Raw genomic sequence first — 20877 nt, 5'->3', positions numbered from 1 at the left:
AGAACACTCTTCATTCTTTCTGAAACAGGAAATGCTAACTAATTGCTTGAGTACTGGATCACGGAAGGATTGTTTCCCCACAGCCCATTCTGAGGATATGGAAACAGGAATGAGATTTCCAGAAGGGCTTTCAAGGGTTTGCATTACTTCCTGAATCAGAGGGTTTAACAGCCAGGCCTTCCTTACACCTGTACTTGTTAGCTTTGAATTCCTAGAATCACAACACTACACAACATCAAAAGCAAAAGAGAAAACCCAACCATTTCACTACCAGAATGGGAATGCTTGCCCTTCATCACAGAAGTCAAAGGCCCTGAAGGTGGATGTAAGCTGACCCTAAGCAAGCTGAAGCCAACTCATAAGCAAGGGTTAAATGATTTGGAAGGTTATGCTATTGTTTCACCACCCCAAAGTGAAAAATCATAGCTTTCTAGCAGCAAACTCACAGGTAACGTATTAGAACGTGTTTCCAGCTATTTATTCTTATTTCACTGAGACAAATGGAAATAAAATGGCAATGGGAAAATCAAAATGTAGCAACACATTATTTTACCTGAGCATTTGCTCCAGCAAGTGCCTGCAACATCTGCTGAACAAACTGCTGGTGTCCAGTTTCACCTATTCCTGAAGTTGGACTTGTATTTTCACTTGGAACAGAAGTGGGCACTGTTGTCCCAGTAGGAATGCCAGTGCTTCCTAATCCAGCTATACCAGCATTAAATCTAATCAGATAAAAATAAAAATTCAGGTTAATAGCTCAAAGTCAAGAAACATGCCCCAATTTCTTCCATGAAACGCTTAAGAAACTTAATTTTTAACACAATGAAAACCAGCCTAAGCAGTATCTAAAAACCAAATACTTGAGAAAAATTTATATTTTTTAAAGCATACCACTATTAAAGACTATCAGATGACAGGCAGCCCAATCCTGCGCTCCTGACAAAACAGCCACTGCTGCATCCTCCGCAGGCAGCACTGGCAGCTCCTCAGGAGAATGGGACTTTTGTCCCCTTCCCCTGGGTAAGCCAAGCAGCCCTGCAATGGGGCTACTCACAAGTCGACCCAAGGGTCGGTGTAGAAATTTGAGCCTCCATGTCAGGTCGGTGGCTCGAAACAGAGGCTCAGGATCCAGTGGAGCAAAGCTCCACCAGTCCCACCTCCCTCCCGCCCTACCCTCTCCCCTGTACGCCCTCCGTTCCGGAACACCTCCTCCCCACCTTCCCCCACACCCCCACCTACCTCTCCGCTGCCTGGAAGTCCATGCGACCGATGAGCAGCGGAGTTCTGGCGCTCACCTGGTGCTAACCCAGCACCAGTCACTGCTGGGCTAGCACTGGTGCTTGGGCCTGTCTGTGTGCACTGAATAGGATTGGCCTCTTAGAATTCAAACTCTGAAGATGCAGCCAGCTTAGTATATTAATGAGATATGAACTTAAGTCAAATCACAAACCATAAAAGTTTTTAAAAAATCACTCAAACCAATTCATACCCGGGTATAAGTCCAGGTGCTTCTGTTGCAAGAGTCTGCAAACCCTGCTGAATCTGTAGCAAAGCCTGCATGGCCCTTGGGTTTGACATTGCAGATAAAGTATCTGGGTTCTGCATCTATTAAGAGAAACATATGACATGTCTAACATGCAGACAACGTTGAAATTATTTAACATAAATTTCAGACTCTTCCTGCTGCCCGCTGTTCTGTTTTTCAATACAATATAAAAATCCAGCTTCCTTTATTGGCACCTGCTTTCCTAATTCTACAACTGGCTTCCAAAACATATATCTTAAACATACAGTTGTGGTATTCAAACTGTGGGGGGGGGGGTTGAGACAGGGCATGTGTTGTAAGCATATACTTGTGATTCAGGGCCCATTCCTATCCAACTTTCCAGCACCAGTGCAGCCACAATGCAGCCCCAAGGTAAAGGAACAAATGTTCCTCTTCACCACAGGATGCAGTGCATGCCCCATTAGCACAACTGCACTGGCACTGAAAATCTGAATAGGAATTGGCCCTTAGTTTCAATAAAAAATATAAATTTAGTGCAAAAGAATAAAACACGTATATGTTTGAAAGGGGAGTAATTCATGAATGTAAAAAAAATTGTTGGTTTGGTGTATAAATATATGTGATACGTACACTGTAAAATGCTTTGGGTGAGGCATGTCTACACATTTTCAGATAAGAGAGATAAATTAGCCACTTTTCTTGGTTATCCCCCATTGGAAAGTCAACGTCCAGAAGAACAGCCTTTCTGAAGAGCTGTCAGTCACTGTGACATAGATATCTAATGCAACTGTTAAATATTTGCACATAGCCCCTCTTCTGACTTACTTGTTGAAGGAAAGTTGGAATTTGTTGTCTCATTTGCTCTTGAAGCTGAGGATTTCCAGCAAACAAAGGGTTATTCAGCATCATCTGTAGGGATAAAGTGCCCATTTATCATAAGCCAAGTAGCCTTGTAGACTATAAAGCAGCAGAGTTTAAACTCCACTAATGCTCAACTCATGATACTTTACATTTCAACTGGAAAAAGCATGTCAAAGCAATACCATCTTCCAGTACTGGCCTATTTCCGGAAAGCACTATGCTGAGCAAGAAATCTAAAAATTGCTGCAATAGGACTTTATTCCAACAGTCAAAGTTCCTGCTCCCCAAATGACTTACTTATCTCCTCTTGGCAAAAAAAAATAAAAAATGGAAGGAAAAAATGTTAAAGCCAGCAGTACAAATCCCACCCAACACCAGCATATAAAAAACTGGGCATGGCAGCTGATGTTCTCACTCCTGGTGCTTCTGTGAGCCCTACCCTGCTGGCTACCAACTTCCTTCAGCTTACTGTAGGAGTCAGGAATGCACTGCACTGTGTTCATGCTCTTCTCACAGGTCCTTGGAGAAGCTGTTCCAGGGATTATTCCCTCCCCAGGCATTCCAGTGAAGAAAGGATTTCTTCTGTGAAACACTTCTTCCCTCCCCCCATCTAAATCGGGCAGCATACAATGCTGACCCTTTCATCTTGGACAAGGTACTTGGGGGGGGGGAGTCTATGCCATTTTTCGCTCGCTTCCCACAGGCCCTATGAAAAGTGACAAGACCAGCCCAGCATGCTCTCTTTACTGGAAACAGGACAAAGAAAGTACTGTCAACTCCATGGAGATGCTGACTGTTTGTGAGGAAGGACTGAAGTTTCTTTCCTCTCATCCATCCTCAAGCGACCACCCTCTTTCTTCATGTGTACCACAGCCAATGTTGAATCCCTCTTTCCTCCTTACTCAAACCAACCACTCCATTTCTCCCACACCTCACCTTCCCTTCATCCCAGATCATTAGCTGCCCATTTTCTTTTTTAACTCCTTATACATGCCTTAAAGCCAAGCTAGAACATCAATTTCCTTTCCCCCCTTCACCCTGTGTGCCCATCCACTAGCCATTGCTCTCTCTTCCCCTTTTCATATTTCAGCCTTCTTGGGCTTTTCTACATTCACTACATCCTGGGAGTCAAGCCTGACTTTATGCACTGGCATCGCTGGGGGGGGGGGCGGCAGCGGGTGAAACGCCCTGGGGGGAGGATGTGCTAAAATCGCAGCATTAGGAGGTAGCCTGTCATGCCATACACTGTTGGATGCGGAATGTCCAGTGGAATGCAATGCAAAAAACAGAATTGAAATAGCCCCTTTCCTTCAAAAGTTATGGCCAAAAATCCAGAAAGAAAAATGCATGGAGCCCTATGGAAAGTGAGCCATATCACGGGTTTACTCATGAGTAGGCATACTTGCCATAGTCCATCGGAAAGGGCAGGCTGAGAGAAATCCAATGACACCAGAATGGTCCCGATCCAATGAATGCAGCCCCCAGAAACACAAAAAGGAGAAGGAGGTCCCTGCCTCCCTCCCAGTTACATCTATACTTGCCATAGTCCCTTGGAAAGGGCAGGCGGAGAGAACTCCAAGGACTTCAGACTGGTCCTGATCCAATGAATGCAGTCCCCAAAAACTCAAAAGGGAGAAGGAGGTCCCTCCCTCACTCCCGGCTGCGAGTCTATGGAGCCCTATGGAAAGCAAAGCAGCCTCACGGTTGCGTTTACTCGCGAGTAGGCAGATGTGCCTTGGCTGGTGGTCAGGCCGGCAAAGGCAAAAGTGAGGACACCAGAATGGTCCCAATCCAATGGAGCGCAACAAATGCTCCAGAAGGCAGATTCTCTCCCCCCCTATAAAGGACAAAGAAAAGAGGCTTCAACTGGTAAGGGGAAAGTTTTCTATTTTGCACTTGCAAAGCCAGGTGGGTCTTTATCTTGATATGCTTGAAACAGAAGAACTTTAAACTGGGCAGTGGCAAGGGCTGGAAATCTCACTGATTATTTATTTTAATTTGCTTGATGATGTCACTTCTGGCCATGACATCACTTCCAATGGGTCCTGGACAGACTGTCATTCTAAAAAGTGGGTCCCGGTGCTAAAAGATTGAGAACTGCTACAATAAGGTGTTAGTAAGTTGACACGGGGTGTGTATGTTTGTGACATCACTAGGGGCCAAAATCACTAAAATCATAGTTTGGAGGAATAAGACCATCATGTTATATATCAATCAATGTGTAATTTCATGCAGAATGCAATAAAACAAGCCACACTGAAATATCTGTGTTCTAACAAAAGGTACAGTCAAAAAACCAGTGGGGGCGGGGCGATGGTACATCACCACACCCACCACCTGGGGTCTTGCCCTGCCCATTGCATGGGGTGATGCGCAGGCCTCCCGCACGGGCTGACGCGAATCCTAGGGACGCCACTGCTTTATGTCATGCCTTCAGACTGGTTAGCCTTTGTCCTCTAATCCTAGGTGTGCTGGGAATAGGCTGTTATCTATTCAGTGATGAGAGAAATTCATCCTGCACATCGGCAGATGCAGCAGGCTTCTGTTACTACTTCTTCTGAGATATCAAGACTCAGTCTGACACTGCAAATAGGTTCCTCAAATCCAATTCAAGTTTAGCTCCGGAAAGACTTTCTACATTTTGCGGAGTACTGAGGTTTTGATAGGAGTCTATCAAGTATAAGATTAGGCACTGCTTAAAAGGAAATAGATGCTAATGAGAAGAGAGGGGAATAGAAAGACCAGGGGTCATCAAATCTCTCATGCCCTCCAAATCAGTTTCTATGAGCACTTTAAGTTCAGCAAAAGTTCTTCCTTGTCAGGTTACAGACAGACCAACATTTATCATTAGATTTGCCCTGAGCAATCAGAAAATTAGTATAATGTGAAGGGTTGCCAGTCAAGAATGACTAATGCTGGTCAGGCACTGCATATGCTAGTCATTAAGCCAATGGTTCTGAATGAAATATCCATTGGGGTCCTGAAGAACCACAAGTACATCTCCCTGAGGAGAAAGGCTAAGATGCAAGGCAATTGCCTTCTCTGGGTTTGTAAGACAAAGGGCAGCATGAGCTGGAAGAGGCAGAGATTGAGAAAGGATTTGATACAAGAAAGGCTGCACTGAAAGCTAAGAAAAGGAATTGGCGGCCAGCAGCTGCAGACATGCCTAGACACATGCAACCTGATTGCTTTGCAGGGCACCCGCTACACAACCCTATCTAAATGCTCAAACCTGTATATCTAAATAATGCCATTACTACAAAGACACCATAGGGTTGTGCTGCATCTTGCTACTCAAAGAAGTGAGGGATGAGCATGGCACACTATTTCAAATCTTGATGCTTTTAAAATCCTAACGATGTGTTTGCAGAACAGTTTTGGCTGTATTCTAGAACAGATCTGTTAGAAATAGCATATAGTTATGCTACTCTTCTAGTGATCATTACAGCCAACCACCAACACAGCATAGTTGAAGAAAGTGTGGCAGAAAGGCCCCCGAGCCGTCCAAGGTGCATGTAACTATCTAGAACTGCTAGAAGAAGAAAGGACAAAGAATAGACAGAAAATGTGAGCCTTGAAACAGAAATGGTCAGACACAGGTAACATCACCTTTGCAGCATTCAGAGAGTGTACTGGGAATCTAAAGCTGCTACAGTTCAGAGCAAGAAGGACTGCCCAGTGGAATGCAAGGACATTTACAAGGGCATTTTTGTGGTACCTGAGAAGTATGACCTCCTATAAGTTTTTGTGAGCTAGTTAAACAGTAGTTTATTATATTTATACTGCTCCGCAGACTTGTTCAAAGAGCAGAATGCCTTGGTTGCAATTAACAATCTGGTGATCCTAGACTTTGCATAGTATTCTATGCAAAGACGCTGGTTAGAAAGCCTTCCTTTCCAGCAGTTGGAAGCAGCAGCACAGCAATCCAATTTAGCATAAAATCACAAGTTAAATTTCAAAACTTACCTGTGCCGCAAGATCTGGATTCTGGCTCAATGACTGCATCATGCTTCTCATGTAGGGCGCAGACAACATGTTCTGCATCAGTTGTGGGTTTTCTGTTATTTGCTGTAACAAACTCTGCATTCCAGGGGTGTTGAACATACCAGCTTTAAAAAGGGAGAGACAACTTTCAACAATTCAGAGAAGTTGCACTGAAGTTAACAGCATCTCATTACAAGCAACCAAAGAAACACAATTAAATAGCAAGGGGCAACAAATCACTTGCCATGCTACTTTATGGTGGCCAATCATACCTCCCTCTTTAACCCCCAATTCCAAATTGGGCTAACAAACTTGGCTTTTTCAGTCACCCAATTCCAAAGAAGTCAAAAAACCTGCTCTATAATTAACATACCTCCTAGACCAGGTCCCAAATTTGGCACTGTTGTACTCTGTCCCGTGTTTCCAGTGTTGCCACTTCCAACACTGCTGCCTCCACTGGTGTCTCCGCTGTTGCTGCTGCCAGTGGTTGGAGAACTCTGTGTGTTGGACTGAGGAGCCCAAGGATTTGGTAAAGGGTCTCTGTTTTCTGTGCGAGAAGGCTGGCTGTCCCCCCCTGAAGATGCATTGCTTACTAAGGAAGCAAATGGGTTGCCTCCAAACTGCAAAAGAGAAATATTTATCAACAAACAAGTTCAAATGGTACTGTTCTCTCAAAAGAGCCCTCTTCACTGAAAAGTAAACCGGCACTCAATTCCACCATTACAATGGTTTTTTTGTAGAGCTGTTGCCAAAAGACCCTTAGAAGAATTGCCACGAACCTGCTTAAGAACACTTTGTCAAATTCTGCAGTGGTAATGGTCAGAATCAGTGTCCCAAGTACTTATGGGGCCTGCGTAATTCTACTATAAGTAGGCCTGCAAATAATTTCTCGTTTCTGCAGAACCCCTCATCAGTTTATTTTGTCTCTATTGGGGACTTTCACATGCTCGGCTTGGTTTAAGTGAAGCATGCTGCACCATCTCTGTGTCATTTTATCTTGCTCTTGAATTGCACGTTTACTGTTAATATGTTCAGTAACATGCCAGTCATTTAAGGAAAAATGTAAGTAGTATATTTTCTTCCTTAAGTAGTATGTTCTGTTCAACAACTGTCACACAGCATAAAGAAAAGGACCTTCAAGCTGGACATTTACGATTTCTAAAGCATTTCTTCCTCTTAGATCAAAACTAGATATACACTTGATATGGGCCTGCTGCTTGAAAAACAGTCCCCCTATGACAAGTTCTCCCTCCATCACAGTATCACTTTGAAACAATAACCCGTGTCATAGTGCCATCACACTGCGTTTTCCCCACAGCCATTCTGTATCACTGACCACAGACAGCAGAGAAATATCAGAAGTAAACATGCTTATGTAATATAGGAAAAGGGAGAGAACTCAAATGCTGTTGCTGTTTTGGTGGCAGTTCAACATCAAGAATAGCATCCAGCTCTGTTCTTATGAAGCCAACAAATTAAACCACAAGCACACACATGCTTTCGGAAGGAAAAAAAACTGTTTAGATCAGCTTTAAGTTTCTTACAAGTACTCACCTGCTCTTGTGCTGCATTCAGCATTGGCTCTTGTATATCTGTGTACATGCGCCGCAAAGCATTATAACCACCAGGTATACTTTCAAGGTTGCTCAAGGCACGGTCCTGGTTTCTCATCATTTCTTGCATCATTGCAGGATTTCTAGCAAGTTCTAAAGTCTAAGAAATGCAAGAATTTGCATGAGAACCCAACTCTTGCTTGCAAATGCACAATGGGTTAGGGGTGCGGGTATATGTGTTGCCCAATATCTCACCTACATCAAATGGTTTCTAAAGCTCTCCTTGGTTTCAAAAGCAGTTTGACAAAGAATTGATTTACTGCTTTGAGATGCTGGCTGGCACATTTAACTGTGAATTCAACAAACCAATTCCCCAAATTCAAATGCAGCAGGAAGCTGCAGTTTCTTTAATACTACGCTTTCCATCACTTTTCAGTGTGCATGGCAGAAAAGAAAAGAATGAGGTCTAAGGCCAGTGCATTCCTATAAAAAAAAGCAAGCCATGGTTTGAGAACAGCCAATCAGAATAAATCATGTTGGACTTCAGCAAGTCCAAGGTCTGCAGGTTTAGCACAGTACGAGGGTACGTGTTTACATGCAGAAGATGCAGGTTGTAGTCCCTGGGAGCTCCATTTAAAGGACCTGAAAACGTGCTGCCAATCAGTTGGCAATATTGGGCTGGGGGGATCAATTGTCTAATTCCATATAAGGAAGCTTCAGATACGTGCACCGTGAAGAGACAGCAAGAGTGGCAGCAAACAAGCCAAACCATTGTCCAATGTTGATATAAGCACCAGATAAAACACATTTTTGTAAATATTCATCAGCCATGTTAAGATAAAAGAATCTGCAGTTAGCCCACATCTTGCACACAATTTTACTTGTGCAAATTTAAGCTTGCTCCCCTCCCCCAAAAAGACAGAGGAAAAACAGCACTTTAAATAATGCAGGTGATTCTGCCTGCCATTCAACTTACTCTATTTATGCTCCAGAGTTAGCCTGAACTGAAAGAATAAAGCTGCATGTCCCTCAGTTCCTGCATGTCCCTTGTATGTGCATTTAGTTTTTAGAGAGACAGTACGTATTTGTTGCATTTAATGGAGTTTTTACCATACACATTTTTGGCTTTATGAATGAACCTTGGAATGTAACCCTCACCTAAGATGTGGGCCAACCGTATTTCACACAAAGTGACTCGTGTCTAAGCCACAGACCAAACTGTTGACATACCTGTCTCATTATATCTGGATTATTAAGCATATGGCTGATCTCTGGATTTCGTTGTATCAACTGCTGCATTTGAGGATTAGCCATAATTAACTGCCTCATTAGGTCTGGATTTGAAAGCATGCTTTGAACGAAGGGATTTTCCATGATCTGAACCATCATCTCTGGATTGGACATAAGCTGTCGCTGCATTTGACTCTGTAGTTCTGAGAAGTTTGAGGTATTCAGGCCTAGACTACTAAGACTTGCAAGGCCACCAAGACCACCTTCAGGAAAACCAAAAACAGAAGATGATGAGTTACTGTTTCTAGCATGTTCCTAGCTCTGTTTCCAATCGGTCGAGTTTTGTTTTTTTTAAAGACTCATGCTCAATGTTTTTGATGTTACAGAGTGAACTGGAATCCTTACTAGGTTCTCCAATACATTTTATCTCATCACAGGCAGAGTAACACTTTTGCTTAATAACCAATTGTTTATAACCCAACTGTCCAAACTAGTACACTTGTTGAAGAGAAAGACTAGGGCTGCAATCCTATGTGCATTTTCCTGGGAATAAGCTCCAATGAACACAGTGGGACTTCTCAGTAGACACACAGGATTGTGCTACAGGACACTGACAAAATGCTGTTAATATTTTAGCCACGCTGTAAAATATCTAGAAGACTATTTTAAACGCAAACAATTCAATAGATGGATACCAAATTCCACACAGCATAGCAACAACTATCTTTTCTTCCAGTGACAGGCTTTCAGTAGTTGAATAACATTCAAGGGTGGAAAAACAGAAATGACTTTTAAAATGTTGTCTATATGAATATACGCTTCAATGAAACATGATTCTACCATTGTAAAGTTACATGAGATTCTGCTACATTAGAGCGCGATACCATAGTCTTTCGAGACTGAAGGTTGCCAACAGAGAGAGCCATTCTGCCACTTTCCAACTCTTCCCAAAAAAGGTCACATGTCCAGGGCTGCTCCTAATTTCATTAGCCTGCTGTATAGGATCTTCCAGTTATGATTCATTGTTTTTAATCAAGAAAAGTAGTTTTACAATTCCCAATATTCCCCCAAAATATAATATATCAAAGTGGCCATATTTGTTTGCTTTAGATTAAGCTTTAAATTTTTCTGATTGAGCATAAGTATCTGAAGACAAGGGAGCCTTGAAGCATGCTCCTTTCCACATCTACAAACTTTGTTTCATTTCTACTACACTTTCCCCTCATTTAGCACCTTCACTGCACCAGAATTTGTCACAATACTTTGAACTGAATGAAAGCTAAAATTCTTTTCACTGCAACTGTTACTACATGTGCTCTGGAATAGTGCTTCTCAAGGTATCCAATGTGTTAGACTAGCAATTATTTTCCCCTGATGTGCCAGAGACTGGCACCAAACAGACACCCCTTGAGAAAAGTAGGGAGGGAAAAGATCACTGGGCTCTGAGAATGTCAACAGCCTTTCTAGCTTAAAACGCAACTATTACTAAAACCAGTATTCTTTTCTATCAGAGAAGCCATCCAATAAGGTAAAGTGCCTTACCCAAACCAAAAGGGCTGCTGTTTGTTGAATTTGTAGAAGTACTACCAGAGGATGCTGCTGTGGTGGAAGTATTCCCTGTAGTATTTGTTTGCTGAGCTGAATTATCATGTGATCTAAAAAATGGTATTAACATAGACACACTTTAAATGGCAGAAAATGTAGCACAGGCTTGCAGAAGCATCAACAATAAGATCCAATTAACACATGACTAAAAACACAGACATTCAGAAGCAGTCCATTTCTCTCATTGAACAATATGTGAAACATTATCTTCTTACAAAACTAGATCTAATTACATTCATATTTAGCATTCAGTTAAAGGTAGATCCTGGGTCTGAAAAGGTTGAAAATTGCTGCTGTAGCACCACATGATGCAATGGTACAAAGACACAGTGTCAAATTTATTACACTGCAATTCACACATACTGAAATACACACATGGTATACATATGGTATACACAGAAGTATTGCCCAACCCACTTAATGAAATGCACCAAGTGCTTGAAACGTTCCTCATTGCCATCTATATACTGCTGACACCATTGACTAAGGGATCTGCAGACATCCACCAATGTGTGCAGTGGGATGGTTCCAAACATCTCTTCCCTTAGATGTTCAAATGTTGTAGGGTTTCTACAATGATGCATGAATTAGAACTTATTAAAATGTGTGTATTTTTTCTGATACACTCAGTGTTTACCAACTCTTAGTTGGTAATTGTCAAAATGCCAAAACACCACACTGTGTGCAATACATACAGACAGGTAACTGGGGTTTTAGACCAGAGTTACTCTCCTCAGTATTCTCTATTGTTGTGGTAAGCACTATCCCACACAGCAAGTTATGCTGGTCACAAAAAGGAAGATGAAAACAAAAACACTAAGAATCTAATTCTGCAGCCACTGATCAGGCAGTTCGCTAGGTAGGTGAGAGCAGCACTGTCAATTATGTTTTTCAGAGATAAACAAGCTAGAAGATAAAAGTTACATGCTCACACAATAATCTGTGATATTGCACAAACTGAAAAATCATTATTATGCAATTCAAAATGACACTGAATAGCTCTCCCTTTGTTATGCCCACCTTTTTACTTTCAATACAACCTAATGTGGCTACAGAAAAGGATATTTAATGTAAACTTTGCATCTCAGGATCTAGTTAACAGCTAGTGGAGAAATTTACAGTGTCCCATGAAATTCAAGTTACTCCAATATTAGTCTACTTTCACCCATATGCAGGTGAATTTGAGTTAGTTTAACATGCTATGCTCTAGCTCAAGGGTGTCAAACATAAGGTCAGATGCAGCCCCTGGAAGCTTTTTATCTGGCCCTTAGGCTCTCAGCTGCTGAGCAGTGCTGAGGTGTTACTGATGAAACAGCAGCCCACATGAAAATTGAGTTTTGCCATATCTTGAAATACGATCAAGATTTGCATATTTTCTCTTCTGCCATTTACATTTAATAAGCTTCTATATGATAACAAAGTGCTGATTTATGGCCATCAGCTGTTTAATGATGCCACTTTCTGCTTAATGACGTCAAGTCCGGCCCTCAGCAGGCACCCTGAATGCTAACTTCAGCCCTCTGTATGAAACAAGTTTGACACCCCTGCTCTAGCTGCTAAGCTGACAATTCTCCCTTTTCTAGCTCTAATAAGATTTTCATGTGTGGCATTTTTCCAAACAGGTAAATTCTTTTTCCATGGAGACCTATTGAAGATACTACTATTCCTATCACCGCTTTACCTGTGGTATAGATTAGCAGTGGTATCTGACTAAATATCATACCCTAAGTCTCAAAAGTATCTAGTTTTATTAATTTTGCTAGAATTATTGGAACATGCAACATCGTAAGTTTGCTGTCTTATCAGCTTGCTCAAAAAATATTCCAGAAGGATTCTCAAGCTCTGCTTTCTAAAACAGAATAGGCAGAGAAGAACTCTTTTTCTTTTAAAGGCAAGGAACACAAGATGAAATATATACCAAGTGCTCGATTCCCATTTGGTTGTATTAGAAATGAAAACACCACGAAGATCAGAACTGCTTCTGAAGAGGAAGCATTAATGATGTTTTTCCAATAATTATGTCCAACATGAGATGGGCAGTATTCCTTACACCTGCCCTAACTTTAAGAGAATACAGAAGCTAATTCTTACAGTTAGTTTTCAATACACAATATTTTTTAAAAAAACTCACACACAAATACACTCCCTACTAATCAAATAAATCATTGTGGAGAGAGGACACCTCACCTATTATTAGCCTGACCCCAAGTTCTGAACATTAAATTATATGCCTCATTGATTTTAATATGCTGCAATTCTACAAAATTTGCTATAGATGCAAGCGCCAACCTAATAAGCATGAAACATTCTACACTTCAAGAAAGTACAGATGTAAACTGTTCCAGAATCCCCCACAGTTAAGTGAAACAGCAGATACGGGTGAATGCTGCCCCCACACCCACCAGAGCCAAGGGGAGCACTGCTCACCTTGTTTCCAGAAGGTCAGCTGAGCTCAGCAGAGGCTGTGCACAGAGAGTTTCCTTGGGCCTCCTAATGCATTATAACGCATTTAAAACTTCACTTCTGGTTCTTTTTAAAAATGGAAGTCATGTGTTTTTCACTCTAAGACCCAGTCTGAGCCCAGAAGAGGACGCAAACAGATGTGTGAGGACTCTGCTGGATTCAGATAAACCTCTGGAGGTAAGCTTAGAGGGCACACGCCCAGGAGCCCCACACACTCTATCCGCGGCTAAGTGAACCCATGGATATAATATCTGTGGATACGAGGACTCCTGTATACATATTCTCCAAAGACAAAGCTGATTTGTGCGAATATTCTGTGTCATCAAGAACCAATAAAATAGACACATGGGGAAAAACCTTCACTTAATAGAATGAAAATTCTGCCAGCAATCTCTCAGGTTCAACCAAATGTTAACTGTTGCCTGGAGAAGCATTAATACTTATACTCAAATATGCAATACATTACAAGGACTGCATCTTTCTTCGTGAAAGAACATATATTAGTAGTAAGCAGTAAGCAATACCTGACTTGCAAGGGGCATTCTTGAAACTTTCATCCCTTCTAACGCTTTCCCCCCCACAGTAGTAAGTAGTAGTAAAAAATGAGGAATGAAGTTATCATACTCTAGATCATTATCTAGTACCTGCTGATGCAAGTCCTGGCTATTAAGGGACAGAGAAAAAGAACTTGGTAGAGAGAAGAAAAAAAAAAGATATCCAGTGGATTTTGATGAGAATTAAGTTGTTACAAAGGCACACCTCCTCCAGGTATAGCTAATATTACACATGGTAAAGAATACTTGGAGAATTTATGCACACTAATAATTCTGAGGGCATCAAAAGCATGGAAAACACAGACTGGCATATATTTTGTTCCGTTTGCTGTAATCAAAATTTTGTCCTGTCCTATTCTGTACTACAGTGGCCAAGAATACCTGGTTTTATGCACACTAATAATGGTAATAAAAGATGGCATCACAAGCACGTATAGATTGGTACATATTTTGTGCTGTTTGCTGTAATCAAAGTTTTTACCTGTCCTATTCTGTACTACCAGTATAAACAGGAAATACTATTTTGAAGAAATTTGTTTTACCAAAACCTGTCACAGACAGAAACAGTATACAACCAGGAGATCTCACCAGACAGTTTACCTGTTTTGTGTTTTGATGACAAGGTGTACAGTAAGTCCATCATGAATTCCATGTTGAGTCAATGTATCTTGATCTTTTAAAATTTTTCCAGCAAATATCAACACAAGTTGGTCAATGTGGGCTTTAAAACGCTTGGATATCTCTTCCTTAAACTAAAAAAAAAAAGATGCTCATTGATTTGTTTTACAAAAACAACTAGTTCAACACATTTCTTATATATCAGGGGTGGCCAAACTTTCTTAACGTAAGCGCCACATACAATAAATGCCAGATGTTTGAAAGCAGCAACATTTAAGAAACATTTAAATTCTTAAATATAATTACTCACCATGAACATTAAACTTGTGTTTTAATTCGGTGGAGTGGACCCTACTAAATAATTATAAAGCTTGAAAATTTCTTATTTACCTTTTACATTAAGTGTGATGCAAAAAGAAGCTCAGACAACATATTTCTGAAAGCTGCACATTATATGTGAAACAGTCGCTTGTGGCTCCCAAGCCGTGGTTTGGTCACTCCTGTTATATAATAATATCTTACTTAAAAATTGATATCCTGCCTTGAGTACACTTAAGGCATAACAATAAATAGATTTTTTAATTTAATAAAATTAAAACATTATGAAGAACTGCAGATTAAAGCCATACACTATTTTAAGCAAATGCACACAAAAGATATAATCTAGCTAGCTAAACTTATTTTACTACATGCTTTCTTCCATTGAAACCAACAAGGCCTCAAGTTTGCAAGGCTGGCTAGATTACGCCAAGTACTCTTATACTGAAATGTAACTGAACACGCACCATTTCCCTTCAAAATCAAATTCACCCAAGAGGAGTCAGATATAGCAAAAATCCCCCCAGGTGATTATTTTAAGAGTTCAGTGTCCTATTCCACTTTTCTACACATATACTTTGTAAAAGTGAGAGGTAAACAACATTAAAAGTTTTAAAAGACAAATAAAGATGCTTCAACATTTCAGAAGACTTTTCCTTACATTTGTACCAGCTACCAAGACACTTGGCCCAATTTCAACCACCTTTACAGGAAGGCAAAATAATTTCTAAAATCTCCATTAAGAATTATTCAATGAATGCCAAAGACTATGTTTGCAACTAGGAGGATTTCCAGTTTTTCAATCTCGTGTGTGGCTGGTCTGTGGAACTCCTTGCCACAGGATGTGGTGACGGCATCTGGCCTAGATGCCTTTAAAAGGGGATTGGACAAATATTTGGAGGAAAAATCCATTACGGTTACAAGCCATGATTTATTTATTTATTTATTAGATTTGTATTCCGCATTTTTCCTCAAAAAGCACCCAAGGCGGCATGATGTGTATGTGCAACCTCCTGATTTTAGAAATCTGCTATGCCAGATGCAAGGGAGGGCACCAGGATGCAGGTCTCTTGTTATCTGGTGTGCTCCCTGGAGGATTTGGTGGGCCGCTGTGAGATACAGGAAGCTGGACTAGATGGGCCTATGGCCTGATCCAGTGGGGCTGTATGTTCCTATGTTCATCTTGAAAGCTATTTGCTAACCAAAATACGCAACCAATACCCACAAGCAATATAAACTACACACAATAATTAGTTTTAGGGCAGTGGTTCTCAACCTTTTTTTCATTTGCATACCCTTTGGCAGCCAATTTTCATAAATTGTACCCCTGATATTAGCAAAATGTTTGTAATTAATGTAGTTTGTTCTTAAAAAATTTATGTTTTCAACTACTAATCCATGTCTGATAATACACAAATTGATGACCAAAAACTAGCAGTTAGTGGGACTTTCACAAGGCAGCTTAGCTGCCTTCCAGCCCCACAAGGTGTTCTAATATAGATCTGCCTTTTTCTAACATTATTCAATTTTTTTTCAAGTACTCCTAAACATCCTAGCAAGTACCCTTGGGGATACACGTACCCCAGGTTGGGAACCACTGATTTAGGGTATCATTAGGGAGAAAACAAATGCTACAACTTGGGGCTACTTCCAGCCTTTTCTGCTGTCTCAACCTCACATGAGGCTGAGGACGTTTGCAAATTCTGTGGCAAGCCGGGGGGGGGGGGGAGAGAAGCCAGAAGAACTACACAGCAAACCAACACCAGCTCACAAAGCAATTTCAGTAGCACTGTTCTAATGCATAGTGATGCCTCTCTTGGAAGCCTGACTTACTTCCTTTAACTATTTTGACTCACTATGAAATCAAGTGGGGCATTTTTGCTTCATAGGGTTTTTGGAAGTCCTAACTTCTGCAAATATCTGAAATTCAGTAAGTACCCATATGCTTCCATCTTCTTTGTGGGTGGAGCTGTTTTGGCTATAATCCTTTTGGCATGAGACTGAGAACTTCAGAAACAGAGACACAGAAAATGATGAAAAATTATTTGTATATTTAATCTTATGGCTCCAGGAGTCCCTAGGCAAACATGTCAGTCCTGATTCTTTTTCTGTAGTCAAATAATCTGTTACTACATCTAGCTGTATATGTTTACACAAATACGTTACAGAAAGTAAGTTTTAAAATATTGTTCCCATGCAATAAGAATCAAAAGGCTCACAATTGTATTTATATTGTTATTAATGTATTTCAATGTTTGCATGTTACAGTTTCTAGAACCACACAGTCCAACCCTGACATCTACAAATTTGACTCACTGCAAATGCCAGGCTCTATGTTTAAATGTCTTTAAATAGAAAGAAAGCTCATGAAAATCGAGTTTCCTACCTTTAGGCGGCAAAACGCTGCTGTTTCCAAGACTCAGGGTAAAAATAGCTCTAAAGATGCACATCTGGGTCTCCCAGGATCAGTATATACTGCATTTGGTCACTAGCAGCACTGATTTTAATGCAACACAATGCAATATTCCAGTGTTATTCAAACTGAGAGGAGCGGCTCATTAGGGAGGTGCCAGGAACTCAAAGGGGAGGTGCGGGATGTCCTCTCACAGCGATACAGTCACACCCCTGGGCAGAATACGAGCCCGTCTTCTGCCTGTCACTGCGCTTTTTTTAAAGCAGAAGAAACAGGAGTTGCTCAGCTGCAAGAGTGGCTGCTGCCACCCCGCCCTCTTCTCCCTCCACTCAGAGGCTGCCACCTTCTGTGTTTGCTGCATGTTGTTGCAGTCCTTAACCCTCGTCTGATCCTTGTCTAGTTGGTTCCTAGTTCCCAGCCTGGGATCACTTCTCATCAAAGTAAAATCTCTCTTTTCAACCCCCTCCCTCTTCCACTCTCCCCTTTCAATCTCCAAACCTTCGCACTTTCCTCCCCCTCCCCAAATAAAACACTTCCTATTTTACCAGTCATCAGGACTCTTTAAAGTTGCTTCCATGCAGTTGGCAAAGGGGGGGGGGGAGAGAGACACACACACTTTACTTGGCCAGGAGCAGAAAAAGGGTACTATTTTTAAAGTTATTTATTAATCTTGTTGTTTGACTGAAGAGCAGAAGCTGTATTTTTAAAGTGATGAATCTTGCTATTTGAAGGGAAAACTTATCAGCCATTGATGAAGTGATTGCCAGCCCAATCCTATTCACACTTTCCTGGGAGTAAGCCCCATTGACTCTAATGGGATTTACTTCTGAGTAGACATGCATAGGCTTGAGCTGTGCATCTCCTAGTATAGGAGACAAATCAGCTTCCTAACCAAACCCTTATCAGCTCTGATATATTTTCATGGTCTATTTTTGTTTTCCCCACCAGCTGCTGGAAAAATTTAATGTCATTAAATTAATAAAGGGTTCAATCCTATCCAAGAAGAATGGGAGAAATGACTGGTTGGATTGGGGTCCACAGGGGTGTGTGTGTGTAATGTTGGTCAGACTGGTTGTTCACAAAGTTCATTTGATAAAACAATTCTATTGGTATGCTTACAAAGTTTAAAAAAATGAGTCCTCCTGGACCAGACAAAATCTACCCACTCCAGCATCCTGTCTCCAACAGTGATCAGCAGCTGATCATTTATAAAGCATGTAGATTGCTGTGTATTAATAATATATTTTTAAGATCTGCATTTAATTAATGATATGATTAATGTAATTAATATTAATACGGTTAATATATATTTAATATTATAATAAATATAATATTATAGTTAATATAGTTAATATTTCTGGCCACTTCCTGTTTAATGATGCCACTTCCAGCCCTCAGGAACATGATGGGGAGTCATGGCCAACAGCAACGGGGATCAAGGGAGCCACTGGCCAGAAAAGTTTGAGTACCACTGGAATATTCCATTAAGAATAATCAGCACCTCTAGTGGCTGAATGCAGTATATATTGATGCTGGGAGACCCAGATGTGCATCTTTAGAGCTATTTTTAACCTTGAAAGGCTTGAAAACAGCAGTGTTTTGCCACATGAAGGTAGGAAATTCAATTTTCATGAACTTTGTTTCTATTTAAAGACATTTAAACTGGGTTCCAGGTATCCGTGGATTCTGGTATCCACGGTGGGGTGGGGTCCAGAACAGAACCTACCCACAACCGGATACCAAGGTCTGACCTGTATGAGGTTTCATTCCGAGGTTTGATTACTGTTATCAGATTTTAAGAGGGTGCCAATACAATTTTTATATTTTCTCTTAGATACATCATCTTAGAAAACTTTCTTTTCATAAAGCATCTCATGAGTACCTTAGAAAAAATGTACTTGTGATGCAATAAATTCAGGGTGTTTTAGGACGCCATTTCCTTATACAGATAAAGACTTCTAGAATCTGCACAAGGATTGCTTGAAACTCTGACCCTTCCCAGATGCGCGTGAGAATTTTTCATCTTGCAGCTCTCCTGAAATAAATTCTTACAGCATACTACTAAGCGTGTCTGCTCCCAGGAAAGTGTATATAGCAATGGTTCTCAAACTGGTGGGCCGCAACCCACCAGGTCATGTAACACTTCCCCTGTTCCTTTAAGGGGCGGGGGGAAAGGAGAGGGAGGCAGCAATGCGATCCCCAGGATCATGTCACTAAGGAGGGCGAGGGGGGTGCTTTGCACTTTCTTTTTACAATGTAGGGCTGCAGCAGACTGCAGGAGGTGCGGGGAGCCCTGCGCAACCCTTCCCAACGCTTGGAACCTGCAATCAAAGCAGGTGCAAAGCACCTCCTGCAAAACGGAAGTGCTCTGCGCCCACTTTGATTGCAGGTTCCAAGTGCCGGGGAGTGCTGCGGAGGGTTGCGCAGGGCTCCCCGCACCTCCTGCAGCCCTACACTGTTAAAGTGCAAAGCAACCCCCATCACCCTTAGCAACACAATCCTGGGGATCGCATCGCTGCCCTAGCCCCTCCCCCGCAAGAACTTACTGAGGGAGTAATGCTCCCTCAAAGTTTGAGAACCACTGGTATATAGGATTGCAGACATAGGTTACACAGGCCTACAAAATTGAGGGTCAGAAAAGTTTTTCTTAAACTATGGTAGTTTGATATGAATTTGGGGTGCTGATTCCAAAACTGGCTTCCGTTTTGCCCTATCACATCTAGTTTTGGAGATATAGTATAGCCACATTAGCGAATGGTTCAAGCAGCTTCCTCATGAAGAAGCCATGGTGTAGGCTTCCTCATGAGGAAGCTGCTTGAACCATTCACTAAAAAGGCTATGCCATGTCTCCAAAACTAGACGTCATAGGGTAAAACGGATGCCATTTTTGGAATCAGCACGCCACATATACCCAGGAATTGGTGTAACATTTATTATTCCATTCACACTAATAGGGGGGGGGGAGATCTTCATGCCAGTTTATGATTCCATTCACACTAATAAGGGGGGAGATCTTCATGCCAGTTTATGATCTCATTCATACTTTGCTTGGGCAGTATGTGCACCTGCCTGGCTGCCCGCTTGGTTGCCTGCCTGGCCGCCCAACTGCATGCCTACCTGCCTGCCGACCTAACCGCCCTAGCTCGCTAGCTAGGGCAGCATGTGCTGCTGCTGCTGCCTTCCTAGCCAGATGGCCGGCCAGCCAACCAGCCCTCCCTCGGATCCCTAGGAGGCATGTGCTTCGGGCATGTGCTGCTGGCTGGGCTCCTCTCCCCTTCCGCGTATGGGATCGCTCTCACTCTCCTGGCTCAAGTTGCAGGAGGGGAGGGGAGCCCAGCCCATGGGCAAGGAAGGGAGAGACCAGCCGGTAAGCATGCAGGGTCTTTTATAGAGGGAAGTAACGCAAGCCCTGCAAGTCTCGCATTACCTTCCCACTATAAAAGGCCCTGCATGCCCGCTGGGCTCGTCTTTCCTTTGCTGCCACTAAACTCAGCAGCAGCAAGGGAAAGCAAGGCGTGGAGCTCGCGCGGCGGGCCAGCGCGGGCTGGGGTGAGGACCGAGTGCCCATTGGAGATGGGGGGACCCCCTGGGGGCTAGATGGGGACCCGCAGTGGGCCGCAAGTGGTCCACAGGCCAGAGTTTGGGCACCCCTGGTGTAAGCTATTGTGTTTCTATAAACCTGAAGTGTAATGTGGTATTTTATAGGATTTCAAATGTGGTATTTTAACAGATTACTGAAAGTTTTCTACTATTAGAAAGCATAAAAAGTTA

The 20877-nt window shown here is 41.9% G+C and overlaps 1 protein-coding gene across 1 annotated transcript in view; it reads right to left on the bottom strand.

Annotated features, from left to right (window-relative positions):
* UBQLN1 (ubiquilin 1) overlaps positions 1 to 20877 on the bottom strand; it is a 31175-nt gene that overhangs the window by 1226 nt on the left and 9072 nt on the right. The window contains exons 2-10 of the mRNA XM_066613758.1: positions 14358 to 14509; positions 10678 to 10790; positions 9136 to 9398; positions 7907 to 8065; positions 6726 to 6972; positions 6335 to 6477; positions 2333 to 2416; positions 1490 to 1605; positions 554 to 722 (exon numbers count right to left, since the gene is read on the bottom strand). Coding sequence (XP_066469855.1) covers positions 554 to 722; positions 1490 to 1605; positions 2333 to 2416; positions 6335 to 6477; positions 6726 to 6972; positions 7907 to 8065; positions 9136 to 9398; positions 10678 to 10790; positions 14358 to 14509 — 1446 coding nt within the window. The remainder of the gene's footprint in view (positions 1 to 553; positions 723 to 1489; positions 1606 to 2332; positions 2417 to 6334; positions 6478 to 6725; positions 6973 to 7906; positions 8066 to 9135; positions 9399 to 10677; positions 10791 to 14357; positions 14510 to 20877) is intronic.

Source organism: Tiliqua scincoides, chromosome 2, assembly GCF_035046505.1.
Source record: "Tiliqua scincoides isolate rTilSci1 chromosome 2, rTilSci1.hap2, whole genome shotgun sequence".
Lineage (NCBI taxonomy): Eukaryota > Metazoa > Chordata > Lepidosauria > Squamata > Scincidae > Tiliqua > Tiliqua scincoides.
This window is presented reverse-complemented; position numbering and strand designations above follow the sequence as displayed.